Here is a 21,588-nt window from a genome sequence, read left to right as displayed (position 1 = left end):
CAATGCATGTATGCAGTCCCTCACAGTCACACCCACACATACAGCTTGATCTCTGACCTCAGCTAAATTAAGATATATTCCCTATACACAACGGTGAAGTCTATGGTGTGTTATTTGTATGTGGAAAAGTGTGACATTGGAGTTAAGGCTGTGCGGTTGAGTGTGGACGATGGAAGGAGGTAGTGGAAGTTGAGATAGGGAACTGGTAAGTGGAGTGTTGATTGACTTAACTACTTGCTTGTTACAGTTTGGGTTGGTGGGTTATGCATTTTAGCAGTATGAGCTCTAACAATTTTTTTTTTTTTGTAGGAGAATACCTAGATATACTACTATATTCAATAGCTTCACAAAATGAAGATGCTGGCTAAATATCCTATTTCAAAAGTTTCTTTGTTCTAAATATCAGTAAAATATGCTCATTTTTGCAGATGTTGGCCCCTATCCTGCAGTTCTTGTCAGATTTAATGTGTATTTCAAATTTTGACAGATAAATTCCTCGTGAACTTCTATGAAATCCTGAGCAGAGCACAGCCGGAGCCAGCCAGCACATGCATCTTTAATTTTTCATTGAGGATTTTGCAGACCATGTTGTGTAACACCTTCCACAATTTGTCACCTGAAAATATTGCCTGTGCAATGAGAAACCCTGTCAAAGGCACACATTTTTGTGGAACATAGGCATAACCATCTAACTGCTGATTTCAGTGACTTCACAGCAGGGTGAATTTTGCTGATTAAAGGTCAAAGTATATCAGAAGCATAGGGAGCTGAAGTCAATGCAAGCAGGTTAAGGCCTGGAGTGTGCGATGCTGCTCTGTTATCACTGCTAAAAATAGCAGTTTTGCCTGTTCCTATAGAACAACCAGTTCTGATATCTAGGCTATCGCCTGCCAATGGAGGCTTGTTCCAACCAGTATATTCAACCTTTTTTTCCCCAGTTTTAAATTACTCAAGCAATGGGGCTTCTGCTGCTTCCCGTAGGATATTCTTCCACAGCCCATTGGAGAAGGCTTGCCTGTTCTCATCGTACAGTGATGAATCAAGGTAAGATGGCTGCTGCTTTTCAAGGAGCCTGTGTGGTGGAAGTCGTAGAAGAAGCTGAGAGCAAGAACAGTCAGGGCTGGCTCCAGGCACCAGCCAAGCAAGCTCGTGCTTGGGGCAGCAGATTCTGCGGGGCGGCATTCTGCCCAATCCTAGGGCGGCATGGCCGCTTTTTTTTGTTTTGTTTTGTTTGCCGATCTGGCAGCCCTGTAGGGGGCAGCGGTGCGGAGGAGTGGAGCGCTCTTCTGGGAGCAGGCTGCGCGCTCCATCTGCCCCAGCCGGTGCCAGGTCTGTAGCAAGCCCGGCAGGGCAGCCCACGTCCTTCCCTCCCCGCCGACTGGAGTGTGCGGAGTCCTCCTGGCAGGCGGCGCAGTGGTCGGGGCTGCGTGGCAAGCGCCCCGCTGAAGCCCTGGCCGCCCCCTTCTCTCTCTCCCCCCGCTCCTTCCCCTTCTGCCCCGCTAGCCGGGGCACGTCTGCAGCGCCGGAAGTCCCCCTGCATCCTAGCTCCAGCTTTCCCGCAGGTTTTTTTTTGCTTTGCCATTCTGGCTGCCCCAATTTTTTTTTTTGTTTTGTTGTTGCTTGGGGTGGCAAAAAAAAAAGTCCGAGCCAGCCCTGAGAACAGTAATGAGTTTCCAGCAGTGATGGGATAATCTGGAGAAGGGATTGTCAGAATGTTGGCAGAGCTCGTGTGGCCAGGGAAACAGGATGGCGGTGGAGTACTTTGAACCACTCCACCTGGGACTAAGCCTGAGGGTCCCAGATTGCAGTTATCTGGGGAGTTTACTCTCAGTCTTCAGATAAGCAGTTGGTCATAACAAGAGTGACAATGAAGGATTGCTTGTAGGAACTAGAGGGGACTCAGTAGTAGAGATCCTGAATCAAAGTGTGCTGGGGCCTGGCTGCCTGTGGTTGCTGATAGAGATAGGTGGAGGTATTGGGGTATGGAGAGCAGCAGGAAAGAGGAACTGTGGAAAGGGATCAGAAGGTTGATCTCCACCAGCAGCTGGGCTTTCTTCCTTGAAGGGAAAAGCTGATTGTTAGGGGGATTTTTCTGTTAATTGTTTATGGGGGGCATTTGTTCTGAGATGGGAGGAGTGTGATTGTTCAAAACCCTTTGAGTTTGCAAGTGGACTGGCTTAGAACTATGGTCTGGGAACGGTGTGGGAGTGTAGTGTGGAAGGACATTAGTCAGTGACATTTTGGTAATCAAGGTAGGTGGAAGGAGGAGATAAAACCATGGGTAAAAGACAATAAGAATGGGGGACTGGCGGTGGCTAAAGTAGATTGAAACGGGAGGGAGCTCTCACTGCACCAGCTGAGATGAGGCAAATTACCGAAGCCTTCATTCCTAGCACAGGAAGGTGCCACTGGCTTTAACATTTGTGGATGGGGAGGCCTGGCTTCTCATCAGAGTATGAGATCTGTGTAATTTCTGATTGTGGCCATGCCATATAGGATGGGGACTTTGAATGCCCAGAATATTGGGGTGTCAGATCTCAGGCACTAGCTTGAGATTTTAAATACATCAGGGCAGAAAGGATAGGAAAAGAGTTGTGAGAGTTTGAAAAATGTTCACATTCCAAATCTGGATGAAAAGTTAATCTTTAAAATTTTTGCAAACCTAAAATCTATGGTTTGTTTGTTTGTTTTTTTCAGATCAGGTAAATCAAAGCATTTTGTTTTGATTGTCTTTTTTATTTTTAACCTTAAATTAACTTTAATTTAAAAATGAAGTAAAAAAAAAAAAGAAACTTTTCTGAAGCTGTATTGTTCAACAATGTTTTGAAGTGGGAAATTCATCAAAACTGACCCTTTCCTGTGAACTGTTCCAGTTTTGCTGAATCAGCAGTTTTGGTAAAAAAAAGTTTAGTTGAAAAATTCTTTACTGGCTCTAGGTTTAAAGCCTTTGCCACTGGATGTCACACTTCTTCAACAACTGCTATTTGACTCAGGAATGGAAGTGAGTGCAGTAGAAAGAGACTGGCACGTAGGACCTATTGGGCCAGAGGCCAGTGTCAGTATAGGGATATTGCCTTACTCCCACTGAATAACCTGCCACAGGTTCTTGAGATACAAGCTTGTCTTGTACCTTTTCACTGCCCATCTATTAGTGTTAGTGTCAGAGTCCTCACCTGAATATCCAAGGCAGGGCATCAAGATGGGACAGCTGTGAACATAACACGTGGGGCCTGATTACCAGGCCCTGCCCCTAGAGTAGATGCTTCTACCAGTGTAAAGTGAATGTTACCATTCTGATGGGGATAGCTACCATTCTGATGGGGATAGCATTTTGTTTGACTTTGTACTGATGTAAACGATTCCATATGGTGCAGGGCAATGGAGGACCAGGCCTCTGGGCTCACATACAGAACTCCTATTGATCATTTGTACGCCCAAGAGCAGGAGGTCACCAGAGGTGCAGATTTTAAATTGCAGTCTATGGAAATCTCTGAGGTGTGTGGGGAGGTCTCTGGATACATGTGGTTGAGTTTTGGTTGATTCAAATATGTGGGCTCTTAGACGCTGCAGATGTCACTGATACTGTAGCACCTGGTTTTATGTTGGCACCCAGGCAGTGTCCTAGGTATGGTCTTTCCAATATCGTAAGAAGAGGGGCACTCACCTTCCTGATTTGTGAAGTGATGTCTCTGCACATGCACCTAACCACACTGAGCAACAAACAGAAGCAGCCTAGCAAATCCATAATACTTCATTGAACTTGTAGCTGCTATAATTGTGCAGGGTACTGCTAGTATGTAATTACACAATCACCAGACTGGGTAGTTTTATTCCATATTTCACACTGTTTATAGGGCTTCCTTGCTTGAAACTTGTAAGCTGTAAGACGTGGTACAAAGCATTCTTACCTACTTTTCTTGTAGAACTGCTGGTACAATTGCTTTTCCTTTGTTCAGGATCCCTTACCAGCACAGCAGTCCCTATATGCATCCATGTTTCACATAGTTCAGCTCTCTCCTCCCCAGACGGTTAGAAGCATTTTAGCTATGAGTAAGAGAAGCTCTTCCTGTAGATTTACTACTTATCTAGCAAATAGATTGTTCCCTTTAAATGGGTGGCAGTAATTTGTCTTGGTATTTCTTCCTGTGTTTTGAGGAAGAGCAACCAGTATCTTCAAAATCACACTTCCAGACAGAGAGCCATCTGTGAGGGACATTTGGAAATGATACTGTGTATCCTAGTGAGTGTGTCTTTTAGCAGACTCTGCTTTTCTGGTACAAGCTAACCTTTCTTTGAGTGGGAAGAAGACAGTTTTTCTGAAATGCTGTTCAATGAGCTCTTTTGCATTTTCAGCTCTCTAAGCTTCAATAGCACAATCAAATGGGAGCCTAGAAATGCCACATCTTTGTGAGTCCAGAAATGAAAATAGCCTTTCAGTTGGTATGTAGTAAAGTCATTTTATGATGCTAAATGGACTATATCTACCCCTCGTATTTTTGTAGCCAGCCATACTCACGTGGCCTCAGCAAGTGATTATTTCCCTCCCCCTCTCCAGCCATTTCTTATGTTTCTGTTTGTTATACATTAGGTTCTTCTGCTGCAGCAACTGCAGTTGTGCTCTGATTGTGGATCCCTTTCATCTGTTTATTTTACAGCCAGCAATTCCTCCCACTTTAAACTCTTTGGAACTGGGACTGTGTCTGTGCATTTGCACAGTGCTTAGCAATGGGAAGATTAGCGCTATTGAGCACTACTCTCATATAAATAAATAGTAGTACTAGTAATAAAATATAGATTGTGCTGTGCCTCAGCATTATTTAAGCCCCAAACTGTTTTATTTATTTTTGCTCGGGTATACCTACACATGCTATCCAAATTATAGCCTAGCCATACCCTGAGTGTAAATGAGAATCAGGCTTTGAATTTCATGTTTGTCATTCTTCTAGAGAGTGGTCTCCAAACTTTTTTGATTGCGCACCCATATCAGTAAAAAATTTTGAGCACACACCCTCTGCCGTGCCGGCTCTACCATTTTTGCCGAAGCCAAAAAAAAAAAAAAAGCCGCTCGGACTCCCACCCGAACTTCCAAAGCAAAATAAAAAATAGCGCTCCTCCTGCCGCGCACCCCCAAGGATCCTCTTGCGCACCCCACTTTGGAGACCACTGTTCTAGGGAATGGAGTAGAGAGTTAAACATTTTCCTTTTAAGTAACAGATGGGGATGTACAGTGTCTACAAAAAATATTTGGCCACAGAAATGTTTTCATCTATTGGAAATTTTTTTTGGAAAATAGATTAGGAAGTGGGAGCAGTTTGAGAAACTAATCAGAGTCTGGATGGTCTCCGGGGAGATCCTAAGAATTGTCATTGTAATGCTCAGAATCTTATTAGGGGTAATAGCCAGTGTGCTTGTTACAGAGGCAGATCAAGGATAAGGCATGTGCAGAATGGGGAGACCAATATTAAATATGTTATTCCTTACTCTTATCCCTTCTTCCTTCCTCTATAGTTGCACATGTTATGTAAGCTCATCTCCTCTGCCATTTAAATTAATATGAAATTTTGTGACAGTTGACTGTTAATAGGAAAAGTCACGTTAAGATCAGAGGGTAATTAATGAACACAGAACACCCATTTGATAGTTGGTGACTGCTGTAATTTGCTATTACATATTGCATGTGAGATCACTGATGGTATTACAGTGTTGTCGAGTTAGTGACATGGACTAATTGCAATGCTATTATGATAAGTACCAGGTATGGGAAGAGTAGCTGGCAAGTGCCCTATCCCTTCTTTGAGTGCCTAGCCTTTGCCAAGGCTGTATCTGGACATAGGTGCGGAACTAGGGGTGCCTGTGATGCTGCTGCACCCCCTGGCTTGGAGTGGTTTCCATCATATACAGGGTTTACAGTTTGGTTCAGTAACTCTCAGCACCCCCACTATACAAGTTGTTCCAGCCCCCCTGTATCTTGACAGTTTTTATGGGGTTGGTTCTCTGTTCCATTATTCCATCTCTAGCAGACCTCTCTATACAGACCTTGGCTATTACAACTCTTTCCTTTGCTTTGCCTTCTTTTGCTTGTACTCTTTAGGAAGACTTCCTCTTGGGAAGGCATATGTTGTTACCTTTCTTTTGAAGGATGGTACAGTGAATGTGTCCCATGCAAAATAGTTCAAGTCAGGTTATAAGAAACCAAAAGTATTTAAGAATTACAAAGGGAGAAAACAGAAAGTAAACAGAGCTTTACAAGGTAACTGCAATGCATACAAACATTTGTAGAGTTAGCATGCTACTTTAATTTCAGTAAGGAAAATAAGCATCATTAAATGCATTTAATAATGTTTGCTAGGAATTAAGGTGAGCAGAGATCACTTGCATTGCTCTTCTGTCTGCTTCAAATTGGAATCTGACTCTTTATTGTCTGAGTACTGTTTTTTTCCTCTACACTGTTGCAAAAATACTGCCCAGTTCCTCTGGGTAAGAGGAGATGAACTAAGAGGAATCACCTAATCCGTAGGGTGACCAGACGTCCCGATTTTATCGGGACCGTCCCGATATTTCCTTGTTTGTCCCGCGTCCCGACCGACATGCGGTCGGGACACTGGACAAACAGGGAAATGCCCCGGAGCCTAGAGCCCGGAAGTGCTCGCACCCCCCCCCCCCCGCTCCGACTCCGCCCCCTCCTCCCCCGATTGGCTCCCTCCCTGAATCCCCGCCTCTTCCCCGGGCTCACCATTCCCCCTCCCTCTGCAAGCGCTGGAGGGAGGCCCGGGAGACTCAGGGGAAGCGCGGGGCCGGGGTGAGTAACAGTCCGGCCTGGTCCCCAGCAGGCAGGACTCAGTTGGGCGGTAGGGAGAGGAGGGAGACGGCCCGCGGGGCCAGGCGGCGGCTGTTCTCACCCCCGGACAGCGGGACTCAGGAGCAGCCGCTGTTGCAGGTCCCACTGCCGCGGGGGGAGGAAGCGGCCATGGCGCTCCGCGGCTGCGGCGCCTCCGAACCCCCCGAGCCGGGGCCTGCTGCAGGGACCCAACAGCGCGTACGCTGGGCCCAGCCCCTGGCCAGTCGCGTCTGGGCTGCTGCCCAGCTGGTACTATCCCGCGGCGGACCCGGAGTGGGGGCAGCAGGCCCCAGTCCCCCCCGTCCTGCTCGGGTCCCGCAGGGGAACGAACGGGGCTGGGCTGCCGATGCCTCCGCCCCGGGGCCGCCGCGGGATACCACCAGCTGGGCAGCCAGCCCAGACGCGACTGGCCAGGGGCTGGGCGCAGCGTGCGCGCTGCTGGGTCCCCGCAGCAGGCCCCGGCTCGGGGGGTTCGGAGGCGCCGCAGCCGCGGAGCGCCATGGCCCCTTCCTCCCCCGCGGCAGTGGGAGCTGCAGCAGTGGCTGCTCCCGAGTCCCGCTGCCCGGGGGAAGAACAGCCACCGCCTGGCCCCGCGGGCCGCCCCCCTCCTCGCCCTACCACCCAACTGAGTTCTGCCTGCAAGGGACCAGGCCGGACTCTTACTCACCCCGGCCCCGCGCTTCCCCTGAGTCTCCCGGGCCTCCCTCCAGCGCTTGCGGAGGAAGGTTTTTTTTTTTTTTTTTGGCCCCGCCCCCCGCCACGCCCCCCACGTCACCCCCCCCTCCCCCCGCGTCCCGATATTTGTCTTGGGTGATCTGGTCACCCTACCTAATCCGAGACGTGAAACAGTGGTCAGTATAAAAATATTTATATATACCACATGGGCAAGTAGTCCTCTCTTCTTTTATATTTATTTGTAAACTGTTTATTCCATCTGTTCGAATAACATTTAGCACTGTGGGGCGTTGGTCCATGGCTTGAGCTCTTAGGTGGTAATGCAAATAATGATGATTATTATTAATAAAGTAATTAATCTTATTCTAGTGTTCATGGTGTAGGGGGATACTGCAAAACATCAGGTGCAGGTTGACTTATTAGAAGCTTTACATGTCATATTTTAATGGTGACTGCTGTAAGAGATGTGTGTAACCTACACAAGATTGGTTGCAGCCGCCCCGTTGGTGCACCATGAAGTCTGCATCCCCTACAGCTTCTTGCTTGGAAAAGCTGGCTGCCAGCATGTCCCTTTCCTCCTTATAGAGGTAGGAATCACACCTCTGTAATGATCAATTCATACTGTTCTTCTGTTAGGCTTTACGAACACTGAAAAATGTAGAGGAATATACCAGTATAGCTCTAGCACTGGTGTACCTCCACTAGTGATACCAATAGGGTGAGCTCTAGTATACACAGGGAACAGGGGTTTTTACTTCTTTGTCATCTAATCTCTTTCAGAGCCTGTTTACACTAGTGCCCTCGTTGCTATCACCAGTGGAGCTGTGTACCAGTGTTTGTGCAATGGAGGACCATTTAAAAATATTGTAGCATAGAGAAGGCCATTGAGGGTAAATTTCAGACCTGTCAGCAGTATCAGGCAAATAGAGCTGAATGACCCTGCATTATTTCTTAATGTTTAGTCTACTCACTAATCTTGTCTACGCTAGATAATGTTGGCATTGCAAGCCCCTGTTGCATTTATAATTCCATTCTATTTCAGCTCCACACATGCAAGGGTTAGCAATGGTGCACAAGCATTGCTGATATCACTGCAACATTTTTTTTCAGAGCAAAGTTCATCGCTATAATGTCCACCACAGAATCATTTTGTATAATTGGTTTTGGAATTCTAGGTATACAGGTCTTGGTTTATGAGGTGCAATGCAGCAATCCTGAGCCATTTGTTATTTAAAAATAAGAATAGTTTGTCATTTAATTTTACAAAATACATGCAATTTTATACATGGAAAATTCATGTCTAAAAGGAATGTAGGCACAGCATCTCTCAACTGTGAATTGCTATACCAACAAATACCTGCTTCAAGAACTTTGTGTTGAGAACTGGGGGATAGGTGCCCACAATGCACTGGTGTTGCAAAGATGGACCTGTACTATTGCCTGTTACCAACATCTGTTTGAAATACAAGTTGTAAAGGTGCAATTCTCTAGTGCAGAGAAGATGGAAGGGAGCAGCCATGGTGCAACAGCAATCTTTCCCTTTTATATGAGAAGTTTGAACATTTTCCATTAGCCAGACATAATAACAAATACAGTAACTCCTCACTTAACGTTGTAGTGATGTTCCTGAAAAATGCGACTTTAAGCGAAACGATATTAAGCGCATCCAATTTCCCCATAAGAATTAATGTAAACGAGGGGCTTAGATTCCAGGGAATTTTTTCATCAGACAAAAGACTATATTATATATATATGTGTGTGTGTGTGTGTATATATATACACACACACACAGTATAAGTTTTAAACAAACAATTTAATACTGGTACACAGTGATGATGATTGTGAAGCTTGGTTGAGGTGGAGGAGTCAGAGGGTGGGATATTTCCCAGGGAATGCCTTACTGCTAAATGATGAACTAGCAATTGGCTGAACCCTCAAGGGTTAACTCTCACAGTCTACAAGGCAGCAGGAATGGAGGGAGGGGAGACAGCATTGCAGACAGAGACACACACTGTGTGTGTGTGTGTGTGTGTGTGTGTGTGTATGTGTGTGAGAGAGAGAGAGATGTGCATTTTCCCTTAAGTACACTGCCTTGTTAATTAAATCAGCTTGCTGAGACTGCAGCTGCTGCCAGCAAGCTCTCTCCATCGTGTGTCCCCCCTGCTCTATGGAAGATGGGGTAAGCGGGATGCAGGAGCAGGGGGGAGGGGGACACCCTGACATTAGCCCTCCTTTTCCTCCCCCACCCACGCACAGCAAGCAGGAGTCTCGGGGAGCAGCTCCAAGGCAGAGGGCAGGAGCAGCACATGGCAGTGGGGGGAGAGACAGCTACAATTGCTAACCTGCTGGGCAGTGCTGCACAGGGAACTTAGGGGAGTGGGGAGCTGATGGGGGGCTGCCGGTCCACCCTGGTTCCAAGCCCCCACCAGCTAGCTGCAACGGGCTGCTCTTTCTGCAAGCAGTGGACAAAGCAGGCGGCTGCCAAACGACATTAGAAGGGAGCATTGCACAACTTTAAACGAGCATGTTCCCTAATTGATCAGCAACAAAACAACGTTAACCGGGACAACTTTAAGTGAGGAGTTACTGTATATAGTTAAAAATAAGTAGATCTAAGGAATAGACACAGGTTAGTCACACTTGGGGTAATAAAGTAAAACATTGGTGCATAGCAATGAAATCTAAGTTATTTTTTATCACTTGAGAACATATGAAGCAATATCAAATGCATTAGGAGTCTAAAATGATGCAGACAAATGTGTGTAGCTTTTTGCTGAGTACAGAATAAGAACAGAATATTTATATACAGTGACTGGTTTCTCTATCCACAGAAGAGAATGATTGATTGTTTTAGAACACAGGACCCCTACTAATATGGTAACCTGATTCAGTACAGAGATGTTAATACAAGAGTGGAAAAGTTACAGTGCTTTAGAATCTAGTTACAGGCACATCTGTTTAACTGTGTAAATGATCTCTGAGAGAGTCCTGCAGGGCTGGAACATCTTATGAATTAGGACTTAACTCCAGTTCCTGTATATTTAAAATAAAACCAATGTTGTTTCTGGAAGTCACTTCATTAGGATTTGCCTTCATCAACTCTTAGAGTCAGATGGAATGGAAGTCCCAAATTGTTTCAGTACATTGTAGTGTACATACTACAATTTGGTTAGAACAGGGTTGGGCAAACTACGGCCCACAGGATTGCCCCCCTGTGGCGCCATGGGCCCCGCGTCACTCTCAGAAGCGGCCGGCACCACTTCCCTGTGGCCCCCAAGTGGGGGGGCAAAGGGCTTCATGCGTTGCCCTTGCCTCCAGGCACCGCCCCCCGCAGCTCCTATGTGCACCGCCCCTGGGTTAGAAAGACACTCACTTCTAGTGATTTTTGTCTGTGAAATAACGACTTCATTATGGGCCCCGATCTGCAGGCCTTGCTGACATAACTAAGGGTATGTCTACACTACAAAATTAGGTCGAATTTGTAGAAGTCGTTTTTTATAATCGTTTTTATACAGTCGATTGTGTGTGTCTCCATACAAAATGCTCTAAGTGCATTAACTCAGCGGACTGCGTGCACAGTACCAAGGCTAGCGTCGACTTCCGGAGCGTTGCACTGTGGGTAGCTGTGGGTAGCCATCCCACAGTTCCCGCAGTCTCCGCCACCCATTGGAATTCTGGGTTGAGATCCCAATGCCTGATGGGGCAAAAACAGTGTCGCGGGTGGTTCTGGGTACATGTCGTCAGGCCCCCCTCTCCCTCCCTCCGTGAAAGCAACAGCAGACAATCGTTCTATGCCTTTTTTCCTGGGTTACCTGTGCAGACGCCATACCACGGCAAGCACGGAGCCCGCTCAGCTGACCGTCACCGTATGTCTCCTGAGTGCTGCTGGCAGACGTGGGACTGCAGTGCTACACAGCAGCAGCTCATTGCCTTTTGGCAGCAGACAGTGCATTACGACTGGTAGTCATCGTCGTCATACTCCTGGGTGCTCTTTTAGCCGACCTCGGTGAGGTCGGTCAGGGGCGCCTGGGCAGACATGGGAGTGACTCAGCCATGTCATTCCCTTTTTAAGTTTAGTCTCCTGGAGACTCAGTCTTGCCAGTAGTCGTACTGCACCGTCTTCTGGCAAGCACCCAGGAGATGACGATGGCTAGCAGTCATACTGCACCGTCTACTGCCAGCCTAAGATGTATAAGATGGCAGGGCCGGCTCCAGGCACCAGCCCACCAAGCTTGTGCTTGGGGCGGCACCTGGAGAGGTGCGGTGCGGTGCTCCGGCTGCCGGGGAGAGCGGAGCCCCGGCTGGGCTCGCCGCCCTCCCCCCGGCACTCCAGCTGGTCGGGGAGAGCGGGCCGGGCTCAGTGCCCTCCCCTGCCATGCTGGGGGGGTGAAGGGGGGGTGGCAGGAGGCTTTTTTGCCTTGGGCGGCAAAAAAGCCAGAGCCGGCCCTGTAAGATGGAGTGGCTCAAAACAAGAAATAGACCAGATTTGTTTGTATTCATTTGCTCCCCCCTCCCTCTGTGAAATCAACAGCCTGCTAAACCCAGGGTTTTCAGTTCAATCCTTGAGGGGGCCATTGTGTGTGACAGTTGTTTGTGTTTCTCCTTGATGCAAAGCCACCCCCTTTGTTGATTTTAATTCCCTGTAAGCCATGTCATCAGTCGCCCCTCCCTCCGTCAGAGCAACGTCAGACAATCGTTTCACGCCTTTTTTTCAGCGTATACGCCATAGCACTGGGAACATGGAGCCCGCTCAGATCACTGCGGCAATTATGAGCACTGTAAACACCACGTGCATTATCCTGCAGTATATGCAGAACCAGAACCTGCAAAAGCAAAACCAGGCGAGGAGGCGACAGCAGTGTGGTGACGAGAGTGATGAGGACATGGACATAGACTTCTCACAAAGTATGAGCCCCGGCAATGTGCACATCATGGTCTTAATGGGGCAGGTTCATGCCATGGAATGCCAATTCTGGGCCTGGGAAACAAGCACAGACTGGTGGGACCACATAGTGTTGCAGGTCCGGGACGATTCCAAGTGGCTGCGAAACTTTCGCATGCATAAAGGCACTTTCATGGCACTTCATGACTTGCTTTCCCCTGCCCTGAAGTGGCAGAATAACAAGATGAGAGCAGTCCTCACAGTTGAGAAGCGAGTGGCGATAGCCCTGTGGAAGCCTGCAACACCAGACAGCCACCGGTCAGTTGGGCATCAATTTGGAGTGGGCAAATCTACTGTGGGGGCTGCTATGATCCAAGTAGCCAATGCAATCAAAGAGCTGCTGATATCAAAGGTAGTGACTCTGGGAAATGTGCAGGCCATAGTGGATGGCTTTGCTGCGATGGGATTCCGTAACTGTGGTGGGGCGATAGACGGAACACATATCCCTATTTTGGCACCGAAGCACCAAGCCAGCAAGTACATAAACCGAAAGGGGTACTGTTCAATGCTGCTGCAAGCACTGGTGGATCACAGGGGACGTTTCACCAACATCAACGTGGGATGACCGGGAAAGGTACATGACGCTCGCATCTTCAGGAACTCTGATCTGTTTCAAAAGCTGCAAAAAGGGACTTTCTTCCCAGACCAGAAAATAACCGTTGGTGATGTTGAAATGCCTATAGTTCTCCTTGGGGACCCAGCCTATCCCTTAATGCCATGGCTCATGAAGCCATACACAGGCAGCCTGGACAGTAGTCAGGACCTGTTCAACTATAGGCCGAGCAAGTGCAGAATGGTGGTAGAATGTGCATTTGGACCTTTAAAAGTGCACTGGTTCAGTTTACTGACTCTGATAGACCTCAGCGAAACCAATATTCCCATTGTTATTACTGCTTGCTGTGCACTCCACAATATCTGTGAGAGTAAGGGGGAGATGTTTATGGCGGGGTGGGAGGTTGAGGCAAATCACCTGGCTGCTGATTACGCACAGCCAGACACCAGGACGGTTAGAAGAGTACAGGAGGGCGGTGTGCATCAGAGAAGCTTTGAAAACCAGTTTCATGACTGGCCAGGCTATGGTGTGAAAGTTCTGTTTGTTTCTCCTTGATGAAACTCCCCGCCCCATTGGTTCACTCTACTTCCCTGTAAGCTAACCACCCTCCCCTCCCCCCTTTGATCACCACTTGCAGAGGCAATAAAGTCATTGTTGCTTCACATTCATGCATTCTTTATTAATTCATCACACAAATGGGATAACTGCCAAGGTAGCCCGGGAGGGGTGGGAGAGGAGGGAAGCACCGGGTAGGCTGGGGGAGGAGGGAAGGACAAGGCCACACTGCACTTTAAAACTTGAAAACTTAAAAACTTTAAAACTTACTGAATGCCAGCCTTCTGTTGCTTGGGCAATCCTCAGGGGTAGAGTGGCTGGGTGGCCAGAGGTCCCCCACCGTGTTCTTGGGCGTCTGGGTGAGGAGGCTATGGAACTTGGGGAGGAGGGCGGTTGGTTACACAGGGGCTGTAGCGGCGGTCTGTGCTCCTGCTGCCTTTCCTTCAGCTCAACCATATGCTGGAGCATATGAGTTTGATCTTCCAGCAGCCTGAACATTGACTCCTGCCTTCTGTTAGCAAGCTGACGCCACTTACTCTCTTCAGCCCACCACTTATTCTCTTCAGCCTGCCACCTCTCCTCGCGTTCATATTGTGCTTTCGTGCACTCTGACATTGTCTGCCTCTACACATTCTGCTGTGCTCTGTCAGTGTGGGAGGACAGCATGAGCTCAGAGAACATTTCATCCCGAGTGTGTTTTTTTCGCCTTCTAATCTTCGCTAGCCTCTGCAAAGGAGAAACATATGCAGCTGGTGGAGGAAATAAAAGGGAGAGTGGTAGTTAAAAAGACACATTTTATAGAACAATGGGTACACTCTTTCACGGTAAACCTTGCTTTAACATTACATAGCACATGTGCTTTCCTTACAGGGTCGCATTTTGCCTCTTATTGAGGGTATGCCGGTTTGGTGTGAGAGATCACTCACACAGGACTGGGCAACAGAATTTGGCTTGCAGGTGGCCATGGTAAGCCACAGTCTTTTGGTTTCTTTAACCTTCATAACATGTGGGAATGGTTTCAAACAGCAGCGCCCTCATTTCCCATACCAAGCAGCTGTTGGGTTGGCCATTTAACATGGGTTGGCAATTTAAAAGGAGGGGCTGCGGTTTCCAGGTTAACATGCAGCACAAACCCAACTAACCCCCCCACTCTCTGGGATGCTGGCTTCACCCCTCCCCGCACCGTGTGGCTAACAGCGGGGAACATTTCTGTTCAGCCACAGGCAAACAGCCCAGCAGGAATGGGCACCTCTGAATATCCGCTTAATAAAACCAACCTTTTTCAACATGAATGATATCACTTTCCTGAGGATAACACAGAGAGCTAAAGAACGGATGTTGTTTGAATGCTAGCAAACACCGGGACCATACGCTGCAATGCTTTGTTCTGCAATGATTCCCGACTATGTGCTACTGGCCTGGCGTGGTAAAGTGTCCTACCATGGAGGACGGAATAAGGCTGCCGTCCCCAGAAACCTTTTGCAAAAGCTTTGGGAGTACATCCAGGAGAGCTTTCTGGAGATGTCCCTGGAGGATTTCTGCTCCATCCCCAGACACGTTAACAGACTTTTCCAGTAGCTGTACTGGCTGCGAATGCCAGGGCAAATTAATCATTAAACATGCTTGCTTTTAAACCATGTCTAATATTTACAAAGGTACACTCACTGGAGGTCCCTTGTCCGCCTTCAGGGTCCAGGATCCCGCCTTGGGTGGGTTCGGCAGTTACTGGCTCCAGGTCCAGGATGAGAAACAGATCCTGGCTGTTGGGGAAACCGGTTTCTCTGCTTCCTTGCTGTGAGCTATCTTCAACCTCCTCCTCATCAACTTCCTCGTCCCCAAAACTTGCTTCCATGTTGCATGTTACTCCATTGATGGAGTCAAAGCACAGGGTTAGGGTTCTGGTGGCTGCACCCCCTAGAATGGCATGCAGCTCCTCATAGAAGGGGCATGTTTGGGGATGTGACCCGGAGCAGCTGTTTACCTCTCTGGTTTTTTGGTAGGCTTGCCTGAGCTTCTTAATTTTCACGCAGCACTGCTGCGAGTTCCTGTTATAGCCTCTGTCCTTCCTGCCCTTGGAGATTTTTTCAAATGTTTTGGCATTTCGTTTACTGGAACGGAGTTCAGCTAGCACGGATTCGCCTCCCCATACAGCGATCAGATCCAGTACCTCCCGTTCGGTCCATGCTGGAGATCTTTTGCGATTCTGGGACTCTATGGTTACCTCTGCTGATGAGCTCTGCATGGTCACCTGTGCTGATCAGCTCGCCACACTGGCCAAACAGGAAATGAAATTCAAAAGTTCACGGGACTTTTCCTGTCTACCTGGCCAGTGCATCTGATTTGAGAGCGCTGTCCAGAGTGGTCACAATGGAGCACTCTGGGATAGCTTCCGGAGGGCAGTACTGTCAAATTGCGTCCACACTACCTCAAATTCAACCCTGCAAGGCCGATTTTAGCGCTAACCCCCTCGTCAGGGGTGGAGTAAAGAAATCGATTTTAAGAGCCCTTTAAGTCGAAAAAAGGGGCTTCGTCGTGTGGACGAGTGCAGGGTTAAATCGAGGTAACGCTGCTAAATTCAACCTAAAATCGTAGTGTAGACCAGGCCTAAGGGATGCTGGATTGGCTGCTAAGAGGGTTTTATGCTGTGTGTTTAGATGTACAAGACCAAGTTTATTTACAATCAGAGCTGCTCACAGAAGCAGAAGCAAAAGGACTTAAAAACAAAACACAAATATTAAGTGGGGAATGGGCAATTGTTTGTATCTCTGACACCTTTCCTGTTTCCCCTGACTGAAGAATGTCAAAACGGAGCAGAGCTAGTTAGGCAGCCTGGTGGCGGCAGAGTATAATGTTGCTAAGGGGCAGATCCAAGTGTGGGGCCTGAGTTTGGCTCTGCCCTTGCCTGGAGGCAGACCATTTCTCTTTACCTGCTGAAAATGCACTAGAGGGATGCTAAGTAGTGGAATTGATTGTTTCCTGAGGGAGCTGTATCCAGCCTTCTTCCAATAAAGTTACTGTAAATGTTATAGTATATGAGAGAAACCACTGTATGCAGAGAGGAGCAAAGTGGCGGGAGTGCAGGTGTGTGTACTTGTTCTTTCCAGAAGGTCTTGGAAAATGCCTGGGAAAAATAACACAGTTGCATCATTTCAGGTAATTTCTTTAAAGTCTGTTGACAAAAAAGTGAATGGAGAGGGCTGTGGTCCAGAAAAACCCATTTAAAACTGGCACACAAATGCTACCTGCAGGCTGTTCAGTGATCTGGTTAAAAGGAGTTGCTGGTCTTGGCCCAGTTCTTGGAAGACAAACACCTGCATCACAGAAGTCCCAGACATGGCTCCTTCTTTGGCAGTCTCAGCAGAAAAGCCAGGGATCTGGCCTCATCCCTTAAAGGTGATTGCTCCCGCCCAGGGCTGAGGTATACTGGCAAGGTATGGTGTACTACAACCATTCACACTGACACTCTTTAGTGGATAAGGTTGGTAGTAAGCATGATCTCATGATTCAGGCAATGGACCGGGTTTAATTCCTGGCTCTGTCAATGACTTGTGATTTTCGGTAAGTCACTTAATCAACCCTGTGCCATAGTCCCCATCTGTAAAATGAGGTTAATCCCTCCCTACCCCATAGGAGTGCTGTGAGGATAAAATCCATTAATGATTATGCTGGACTCAGATACTACAGTTATAAGGCTCATCTGACTACCTATGTATCTAGAGAGCAGAGTTTAGGTTCCAGTGCTGATATTCTGACACCTATCATGAGCACTACAGTCACATACTACAGCCCCGCCCACAGGGGGAGGGGAGGCTGGCAAAGGGGATAATTGCCCAGGGCCCCAGGTGATTTAAAAGGGTCCGGGGACCCCTGGCTGCCGCTCCAAGGCAGCCGGGCGGGCACGTGGAAACCCTGGCCATGCCGGAAGCGCGCGCCCAGCAGCGCAGCCAGCAGCAGCTTGCTGGGCACCAGCCAGCACAGGCGCAGCATTGCCCAAATGTCAGGCGGACTGTGTCTGCGCAGGCGTGGCTTGTGCATGCGTGCACCAGCCGCCACACGTGGTCCAGCTTCGCGCCCACGTGGTGACGCCACGCCAGGCCTGGGGGCCCATTGACTGTTCTGCTCTGGGGCCTGGAATTGTGGTTGGCAGGCCACATTCCTCCCCCCCCCCCCCCCAAATTGGTACCTTAAACCTACAGTAGATAGCCAGTTAAAAAGGACTGTGGCAGTTGGCAGAACATCAAACTACCAGAGGTCCATCAGAACTGAAATGGGGGAGGGGAGATGGTGGTACCCCTCTCAAGCTCCACCCAAATGCTAGGCTCTACCTCCTCACTGAGCTCTGCCCATCACTCACAGCAGATTCTGCAGATGTTGAAAATGTGATCCCGCAGGTTCTGCTGGGCACTCTCAGTGATGTTAGGATACTCCCGAGACGCAATAGGCACATGTTAATCTCTGGATCCCAGAGTCTTGTGATGACATCAGAATCTAAGATTCATTTAAAAAAAAAAAAGTTTCCAGTCCTCATGCTTGCAAAGAAAAGCTTGAAAATGTGAACTGAGTGTAAGTGATGCAGTGCTGTCTGCCTGAGTCTGCAGAGAGCCTCTAGCAGAGGGTGGAGCAGCAGTCACTAGGGTCAAGGAGGAAGCCCACACAGCTTCAGTGCAGATTCGGCCCTTTTTATGTCTTCCGTGGAATTGTCTCTCCTCCAGTGGGGCTTGGATGGCCTTTGGGCTCTGTGGGATTTCCTTCCCCTTGGTGTGACTCAGAAGCCATACCTGGGCTCTACTTAGCCTCTCAGGCCATTTAGCTCCATGGGGCACATTAGGCACAAGAAATGCTGCTGCTCTCCCAAACACTATCTGACTTAGAGTGACCACTCATGCATTCCCAGAATACCAAACATTCCAGTACCTCTGTGAATGGTATGGGTCCAGGCGCATCCCCGCCTGTGTGACCCCACCCTGCGAGAATGACCTTGCAGTGAATGTGAGGTAACGCTGGCATGCATGGGACAAGGTACTCTTCAAAACGGAACCCCATCTGATATCAGACAAAACCACGTGCGGTTTTGTCTCAGTATCAGATGGAGGACAGACCTTAGAAAAGCAACACTGTCCATCTTAAAACCTGATGAATGATCTGCCTGCACTGCCTGTAGATTGTGCAGATCTGTGATCCTTCCTCTCTTTTCTTCCATGCTGTGATATCAGTGAAATAGTTAAAAATGTTGACATTTAAATCATCATTGGACATGAGTTTCCCACCATCAGGTAATTGGAAGAATGGTGCAGTTCACACCTCTCAGATCTGTTGTTTCAGGCTTGCCGCAGACATTGCTACATCAATTTACACTTGTTTCATGTTTCCTTGATTTTTCTCTGCATCCATAAGGGTTAGAGACTTTTTTTAAAAAAGAAATTAGATCCCAGAGAACAAGATGGCATCCTAAAAAAAGTCCAGTTTGAGGCCTCGGTGCCATGATCTGATCCATCCACACAGTGGTCAAATAGAACATTATTGTCAAAGCTTTAGAAATGCAGGGAAGCTCAGTGTTTTTATCATAGCTTTTTTAAACTTTCCTGGCATCACAGGATAATCAAATGTTCCTGCATATATTGTACATGGGGGAGCACAGTTTCCGTCTTGTATTTGTTTACAATGCTTGTGATACTGTATTGTAAACAGCGACCCCTTTGTGTGAGCTGAAATAATTTATTTATTAGGATGAAAATTGCCACACAGGTTGGACAAATTGACTAATTAAGTGTTTGATTGCCTGCACTGAGGGATACTGTGAGAAGCTCTTGAGAAGGGAAGAGTTGTGTTTGGTTCAAATATGTTCTTGACCACCTCAGACTGAGAAGAGAATACTGGAGGTTTGTTTGGTCCTTTTCTTGGGAGCCCTGGGACATCTGTTACTGTTAAAGTGAAGAGTAGCTTAGCCTTGGAAGGAATGCTTTTGTGGCTCATTGACTTCTCCTCACTGCTTCCTGAGTAGTGCTGTTAGTTCCTTTTCCAACCTGCTCTTGCACACAGTTGGTACATGGTAGAATAAAAAACGTGCCCCTTTTCTGGGGTTTGGCTTTATCAACCCAAAATGAACAATAAGATAACAAGTTTCAACCCCAGCCTTCTCCTCATGACTTGGATGCTCCTGGGGCTCCTTCTCCTAAACTGCTCAACTCACATCCTAGATCCTCTGTCTCTAAACCTATCCAAGTGGGATAATGAGTCACCTGCTTTAGTGAGTCAGTGGAATTCACTTAACTCTTTCTCAGCAGGACCAACATTTGCTAGCAGTGTGAGGCATTTCAAGTGAACATTGCTAGTCTGATACAGGATCTCTTTCCTGTTTTTCATAGGGGGAATATTTTGATATGGTGAACAGGCATTTAGTCACACATCTCCAATTAATTTTAATGGATTTGCCCGGATAAATCCACATGCAGCATAAGATCCCTTATTGCATGTCTTAAGGAGCAGCCCAAAATTTTTGTCATTGAGCTTAAGAAGAAAATAGTTTATGTTTCACTGCAAAATTCATGCTCCTGTTTTCCCAAGGAGCACAAAACACTTAATGCCTTCTTTTTGTCCCCACCCCTTCTCTTTATGCCCATTGTTAGATCCATTTTTGTACCTATTTGACAAGTCCTTTAAAATGAGGGAAACATTTAAACTCCATTGCATGGATTGGATGGCCAATAAGGAACAGCGTTTCATTTAGGATTTGATAACTGGACACTAATCTAGGATTTTTGTGCTGCCTTAATTTATAATTTATGAGAAAATATACTACTTAGTTGAAATTATTATTCACATTTTAAATATTTGTAATTCTGTAGCCACAAAAAAGATGCTACCAAAGGTTTAAAAAAATTGACACTTATTGACTCCCTGCTTTTTTTGCCTGTTGGGTTGGAAGCATAAAGTTCACACTTATTCCATAACACAAATTTTGTTAATTTTCCATTATTAAGCCTAACACAGAGTCCATTAAAGTCAGTGGCAAGACTCCCATTGACTTTGGTGGGCTTTGGATCAGCCCTTGTGTGAGGAAGGAGGCCTTATAGCCAGGACACAACAGCTGAGTCAGGATACCTGGGTTCCATTCCCTGCTCTGCCAAAGACTTCCTATGTGACTTTGGGTGAGTCTGTCTTTTAATTCTTAAGTTTCACAGACAAAAGTGCCAGTATGGACAGTGCTATGTTGGCGGGAGATGGTCTGCCACTGACATAGCTACCACCACTCATTGGGGGTGGTTTAATTATGCCAGTGAGAGAGCTTTGTCCCGCCTGCATAGAGCAGCTACACAGGAGACCTTACAGCAGCGCAGCTTCAGCGATTCAGCTGTGCTGCTGTAAGATTCATAGTGTAGACATAGCCTAAGTCATCAGCATAATATTTTCTCCAGTGCAACAAGCAAAAGTTTCCCTCCAGATCTAAACCCCAGTTTTGGCACGGGAGCTTCTGTATCAGAAACTACCATGGCAACTCAGTCACACAAGGGATTGACTCAGGACCACACATGCCAAACTTTGAGCAGAGTTTAGAAGTTCCCTCCTAATAATTTTACTTTACTAATGCACCTTGAGTTTCAAAGCACTTAAAACATGACAAATTAAAATGCTCTCTATGAAGGGATCATTCCACCTGTCCTTGAATCACAGCTGTCTTTGGGGGGAAGCGACAATTATTTAACCGTTGACAAATGGTACATAATAGTTCAGAGCAGAATGGGGATACCATACTGCCTCATCCAAATTAAAGTTCACAAAGAGGTATAAGTAGAAAAATTATAATTAGTATTATCTGAGATGAAATTTGGCCAGGACATCACTTTGTTAGCACAAAATGGTATTATATATGTGCTTTGCAGAAGGAGTTAATTAAGCAGCTCAAGGTTAATTATCTTACAATTTGTGGGCAAAGCTTAAGATCTAGTGTTTAAAATTCTGTCTTTCTGGCTCAATGGGGATGGGAAAAGACAACAAAAACAGTTTAATAACAGTTGATTCTGTTTA

At 47.1% G+C, this 21,588-nt stretch overlaps 1 protein-coding gene across 1 annotated transcript; it reads left to right on the top strand.

Moving 5' to 3' along the window:
- The first annotated feature begins 385 nt into the window (after positions 1–385).
- LOC128842263 (uncharacterized) lies at positions 386–13,677 on the top strand. The gene is made up of 2 exons (XM_054038114.1): positions 386–1,044; positions 12,229–13,677. Exon 2 carries the CDS (start codon positions 12,253–12,255, stop codon positions 13,018–13,020), a length of 768 nt encoding a protein of 255 aa, XP_053894089.1. The 5' UTR covers positions 386–1,044; positions 12,229–12,252; the 3' UTR covers positions 13,021–13,677.
- Positions 13,678–21,588: the final 7,911 nt, after the last annotated feature.

The sequence above is a fragment of the Malaclemys terrapin genome, chromosome 8, assembly GCF_027887155.1.
Source record: "Malaclemys terrapin pileata isolate rMalTer1 chromosome 8, rMalTer1.hap1, whole genome shotgun sequence".
NCBI classification, from domain to species: domain Eukaryota; kingdom Metazoa; phylum Chordata; order Testudines; family Emydidae; genus Malaclemys; species Malaclemys terrapin.
The sequence above is the reverse complement of the archived record's forward strand: the minus strand, read 5'-3'. Positions and strand labels throughout refer to the sequence as shown.